Raw genomic sequence first — 6335 nt, 5'->3', positions numbered from 1 at the left:
TATAATAGATATGATTTTAAATTTATAACTATATATATATGAATGGGTGCAGGTGTGAATGAAGAAATTCAAACTCGGGCAGGAATGAAGTCTAAGTTTCACATCCGCTAAAAAACGATGGCAGATGCAAATTTTTTCCTATTAATCAGATGCGATAATGGAAAGACAAAATTCACCACGACCCACCCTACTGGCATGTCTATTAAAATTTACTAAAAAAAAATCCGTTGGTGTGTACACTAAATCAAATATGCTTAAATAAAAGTTTTAAGATGATGCTATAAGGATTTTACATAAAAGAAAATTGAAAGTAACCGTATGTGCTTACATATTTTAAGCTTTGCTTTTGATTTATTTATTTTGCTCAAAATGAACTTTTAGTATCTTCATTTCTAAAACTAATTTTTGGGTTCTTCATTAATTAATTCTTAGAACATTTACAAATTCTCACTATTTTTGATGTTGTGACAATATCATTAATGACATAATATTTAGAATGTATTTATCAGTTGGATAAAATATATTTTTAATCATTATTATTGTAATTAATTTTATTTATATATTAACATATTAAAAATAATTTTTTAATTTTTTGTGATCTAAATATTTTAAAATTTCAAATAATTGCTTGATAAAAAATAAATTTTAAATATTTTTGTTTTAATTTTAATGTATAAATAAAATAAATATTAAAAAGTACAATCAAGATCGACCAAAAATTAAAAAATAGGTTAAAATGACAACTTCTCCGAAGAATATTAAACGATTAGAACTCCTATTATGAAGATTATAAGAGAAGTTTGTCACATTTGCTCTAATAAAAGTCCACTAGATTAATTTATCTAAATCAAGTGAACTCTTTCTGTTTGACGAAAAACCAAGTTATTCCTTATTTTTAAATAATCTAAATGCATACTAATTAAGTATTACGTAGACTTTGACAAACAAATCTACCTATTGAATACAACTCAATAAAGTGTCGAAAAATTTATATCATCGCACAAGGAAAAGTAATCAAAAAAATTGATACAGGTTTAAAGTAAATAAAAATAATTTTAACGAAAATTTGAATTTTGTTTCTCAAACTTTTAAAGCAAAGAATAGTAATCTTAAATAAAAAATTTAATAACTTTTTTAGTTTCAGAAGTTTTTAAAGCAAATAATTTTGTTTTCATAAGAAATTATTAAATAGTATTATGTAATTTAAAAATAAATTAAAATTCTCCATCACCATGATTTTCACATTGTCATGTAAATTTTTCTACACATCACTTAAGTTGGTCATGTCATCAAAATTAAAGCTCAAATTAAAAAGAGATTAAATGTAAACAATTTTAAAAATAAAAAGGACTAAATTAAATCACACAAAAATATAGAAACTAAAATTGAGAATATACTAAAATAAGATAAGCAAAACTGCATTTAAATTTAAATTATTTCTTGTAATATGCAATACACTTGTAACATATATAGTAGAAATTTTTGTTGTTGCATTAAAAAATGCTAACAAATATTATAAAAACATTTGTTAAAAAATTCAAAAAAAGAAGTTTTGCATTGAAAAGAACAAAATTTAAATTTTAAAAAATTAAATACACAATTTTTAATATACCTTTTAATATCATATTTTATATTCACATTATTTACTAGTAATACTCTTAGAGCACTTGTTAGTATTAATCTTTAAATAATCTAAAGAAACAGCATCACAATTTTTCATTAATATTAACAAATCCAAATGACATAACACTAACAAATACTCTAGAATCATCAAATTCAAAATATTACGATACAATACAAAATTAAAAAAGACATTTTATATTTTTATGCTATTAATATAAATTTTATAAATTTATTCTCATATTAAGTGTGTTTCATTTAAATTATACAATAACTAAGAGCATGATATTAAAAATAATAATTAACATTTTATTAATAATCTAAAGTGATAAATAATATAATACAAATAAATATTACAAATAAAATATCGGCACAAAAGGGATAATAATATTATTTATTATTTTCTTAAGCAAAATAAAAATACAAACAATCAATAAATTAAAATTTTGATGTTTTACATACTTGCATCCTTTCTGTCATAAACAAAATTCCCATCCAAAACAATACTCGTACAAGAATATCCAGTAAAAATAATAAATGAAAATAGCAGAAGAGATGTAATACAACTAACATAAGGTAGGTAGGTAGGTACTAACCCTACTTGCTATGACACATCACATGTTATGGCCGTTAACTAATTTGGACGTTTTCTATGAGATCGACCCTTCATTTTCTCCCTGCATGTTCATTTCATGAGATTATTGTGTGGGAATAAATTTAGAGTTTAATACTATCTTTAAACATAAAATAAATACTATCTTTACACATAAAAGATACAAATAGTTGAATATAAGATTATTTTACGATGACAGTGACATCATATAATCAGATAAAATATTTTTATCTAAATGATTTGATTTAATAATAAGAAAATACATATTAAATTCACAAGCTGTGAGTTCGATTCTATCAGTATCATACAAATAAAGTAAATGTAAATTTTTTTGAAATATTCATTAATTCCATAAATCCTATCTTGTTGGGTCGGAGTTTTGTTCTCTAACTCTAAATTTTTTCATTAAAACTATATTTTTATCAAATATTTTTAAGTTTGATTTTCGTGCAAAAAAAATATTCTAACAAATGAATAAAAAGTACTACATGTTAAAGAATGTATTATAAAATTATTGTATTCAAATATTTTAAAATTTCAAAATTGTTCAAGTGAAAATAAGAAGAGCCAGCATATATGAGTATTATTTATTTATTTGAAAATACCCACTACCCCTCCTACAATTTGTTCAAACATTTTCCATCTTTGCGCGGTATGAAACGTTGTCCTGTGAGCCCCACAATAACGTCTTTACTCCTTAAAGCAAATTGTTTCAACTCTCTTGGCTTTGTGTTTGGGTCATTGGTTTGTGGCAGTGGTAGGTACACTCTCTCTCCTCCAACTAGCTTTCATTGTAAGATGAGGTCCCATTTAACGGACTAAAATCTTGCTGCTTTCTTATTAATGTGCAAGTGGCAACTAACAATTTTAAACTATATATAGTGTGATGTGATCCTCATTTTCAGGTCCAAAATAAATTAATAAATAAATAATAGTTACACCAACTTAGGTTGGTCTAATTTTGTAAAATATTTCCAAGATCTTATAAAAAGAATTTTAGGAGAACTTTTTAGTTGTATATGAAAAAGTTATGACTTTTAAATTTTTTTATTATTTAAATTATTTTTATATTCTTATTTAAAATATTTATCTTTTTAATAGATACACTAATATTTAAAGTTTTCTTGATTTTGATGTTTTTGTTATTTTTTTATAAATGAGATCAAAAAGAGTAAAAACTTAAATTGGTCTAATCAATGAGAAACTCCTTAAGCAACAAAATAGATGTTTAGATAATGACATTTGGATTGTCAACAAAAAACATTAATGACATTAGTGAATAGGAAAGATAATTAGATGATAACATGGTCTAATTGTGATTAGGTATTTCACATCCTAATGTTTATTAAAGAACATAAGTTGAAAGAAGTTCTTACTAGAAAAAAGTGGTTACAAGAAGACTACTACTTTTGTAAATTATGGTATATTTTGCACACACAAAAGTAGATAAAATCTCAAAGGAATTGAAATCTATTTAAGAAGATGTTGACATCTTTGGAAATGTTTTTCTATATATTGGTCAATACTCAATCTGTCAATCAAATGGTTAAGGGACTTAAACGCATTTAAATTACACTATTAGCATGTATGAATTCTCAATTGCAGCGTTCAAACGCCTAAGCATAATCCAAATATAGGCTATATTGATAGGAGACTACTTAATAAACACTTCAAAATAAATAACACTTCTCACTAAAAAAATTACTAAATAGATCATCAATAACTATAAATCATTATATTCTAACAACTTCACTTCGCAATTGTCTATTTAAGTATTTGATCATGAAATTCAATCATAATTATTATAAAAATAAAATAAAAATTCAGTTCAAAAATGGAATTTTGATCATGGAATTCGATAATCAGTATCCATCAATTTTGTCCAAAAAAAGAAAAAGCAAAAAGTAGTAATATAATAATATTAAGATAAACTACCAAATCACAACATGAAAAGTGGTCAAAAGCAAGCACACGAGAGCTAAGATGCATAATTTTTCATAAAAAGTGGCCAACAAAAACCAAAAGGAGAATAACATTTACCCCCCAATGGATCAAATCAAACCAAACCAAACAAACACCTTTTAGTTAGGTTAAAAAATATACTAATACTAATATTTAATAACCAAACTAAATAAAATCTAAAAAAAAAAAATAACCATACCCATTTCACTTTTCTTTTGAGACATGAAATTGAAGATTGAACAATTCATGTGACAAAGTAAATAGGCATAGCCGAGGTAGACATCCTTTGTTGCTGTTTTTGTTCCATGGTAAGTTCTCTTAAACTCAAGTAAGGTATATCCACCGCACCCAATGCCGGCGGCGTCAATGTTCCGGCGAGTGGGCCGGAGGAAGGCCTGCTGGCAGTTCTGAAAGGCGTGTTAGACCCACTTCTACTCTCTGTCAAGTAAACGGGCCCAGAAATTGTGGCCCGAAAGGCTTTGGCCCGGGCTTGATGAATATCATTGTTATCACCGTTATTGTGGTGGGCCCACTTCCATTTGAAGAAGAAAAGAGCGTTTTTCCACCACTTTTTCTTCTTTGATTTGTTGTGAGTGTGAAGTTTGTTCCTTGAATCTTCCTTTGAAATGGGTTTTTGAAGCTTGAAGTGTATGGAGTCTATGGATCTTGAAGCTTCTCGCTTGTGTTTCATTGCTTCTTCCAAAACCTGTTTTTTTTTTAAATACAAAATAAAATTAAGATATACATTTTTTTTTAATATTTTAGAATTAGAGAAAGAGAGAAAAAGGGACCTGAAAATAATTGATTTGAGGGTCAAAACCATAGTCACTGAAATGTTGAGGGTCTGATATGGGAAAAATTGGAGATTTGTTAGACATTTTCTTTGTGATGATGGGTTTGATGAAATTTGTTTGATAACAATTAAGCTGTTATTTTTTCTTTGGGGTAATGGAAGTTGGTAGTTGCTGGAAGAAAGTGTGAGGGTAATGAAATGAAGTTTGTAGAGAGAGAATTTGAGAGAGAGGGAGACTTTGGTTTTTGGGGCTCAAGGAGGGAGTTGTAGTAGAGTAGTAAATGGGATTCACAAATTTTGGTGTCCAACATTTATTAAAGTTATTTATTAGGCTTCATTGCACGAAAATGCTGCACTTCATGTAAATGAATTGTGGGTCAATTTCCCATGGGTAAAGAACTCACATGAAATCATAAATGTCTCTCAAATTAAACTAAAAGTTTTATCTTTCACTCAATAAAATATTTAAATTAATTTATAATTTATTTAAATGTTTATAATATCAATTTAGTATCTGTTGACCATTAATCAAAATGAAATTGACGGTCAATTTAATTTTTCTTGATGATTAATTCTATTAATAAATAAATTCGCAGAAATTTCTTTTTTATAATCAATAATTTTATCCTCTTTTATTTTTTGTTTACGCCGTCCATAAATTTATTCCCCTAATTTCATAGAAAATCCAAATTATTAAAATAAAAACTAATTCAAATTCAAACATCATTAAAACACATCAAACAATTTGTATAGTCACTCGCTCGCTGCCTTCTCTTGGTGAAAGCTTCGGTCATTCCGTGTTTTATATAGAAATCAAGTAATTTAATGCATTCAACTTTAGTTACCATAGTTTTGTTTCTTAGTTCCATATCTCACCTACCTCTAAACTTATCTTAATCTTGGTCTTCACAAACCCAGAATTCAAAACACAATAAAAATTTCAATTTTCAACAAAATTAACCAAACTTATAAGCTCAAATTAATCAATTCACCATAATACTACATCTCAAAAATTTCAATTTTTGGAGAAAAATTTCAAAAACTGTTAGACTTGAAATTTGATTCATGAAGAAACAGAATTGAAACAAGAGACCATGATTGAAGCAACAACAATGGTAAATCAAACATTATTATAAGTAAATTGAGAGAGTTCAAGTAATAATAAAAAAAGTTGAAGAAATTGAAACATGAAACATGTTACAAAACTCGAGGTGGTGGAATAATAAATAATTGAAAAAAAATTGTTATTTGGTATGTTTTAAGGTTATTTAAGTTTGTGAATTAAGTTTTATTTTAATGATTTGGACTTTTAAGTAATTTAGGATTATGGGAGATGAAAAACAAAGC

The 6335-nt window shown here is 26.2% G+C and overlaps 1 protein-coding gene across 2 annotated transcripts; it reads right to left on the bottom strand.

Annotated features, from left to right (window-relative positions):
* Positions 1 to 1987: 1987 nt before the first annotated feature.
* LOC101508272 (uncharacterized) lies at positions 1988 to 5323 on the bottom strand. Of its 2 annotated transcripts, XM_012718071.3 has the most exons (3): positions 4987 to 5323; positions 4395 to 4901; positions 1988 to 2297 (listed from the first exon to the last, which is right to left on the bottom strand). In XM_012718071.3, the coding sequence occupies exons 1-2, from the start codon at positions 5071 to 5073 to the stop codon at positions 4440 to 4442; spliced, it is 549 nt and encodes a 182-aa protein (XP_012573525.1). In that variant the 5' UTR covers positions 5074 to 5323; the 3' UTR covers positions 1988 to 2297; positions 4395 to 4439. The 2 variants fall into 2 exon arrangements, with proteins under 2 accessions (XP_012573525.1, XP_004487831.1); XM_004487774.4 differs by lacking the exon at positions 1988 to 2297 and having other exon boundaries at positions 4188 to 4901; positions 4987 to 5322.
* Positions 5324 to 6335: the final 1012 nt, after the last annotated feature.

The sequence above is a fragment of the Cicer arietinum genome, chromosome 1 (genome assembly GCF_000331145.2).
Source record: "Cicer arietinum cultivar CDC Frontier isolate Library 1 chromosome 1, Cicar.CDCFrontier_v2.0, whole genome shotgun sequence".
Lineage (NCBI taxonomy): Eukaryota > Viridiplantae > Streptophyta > Magnoliopsida > Fabales > Fabaceae > Cicer > Cicer arietinum.
The sequence above is the reverse complement of the archived record's forward strand: the minus strand, read 5'-3'. Positions and strand labels throughout refer to the sequence as shown.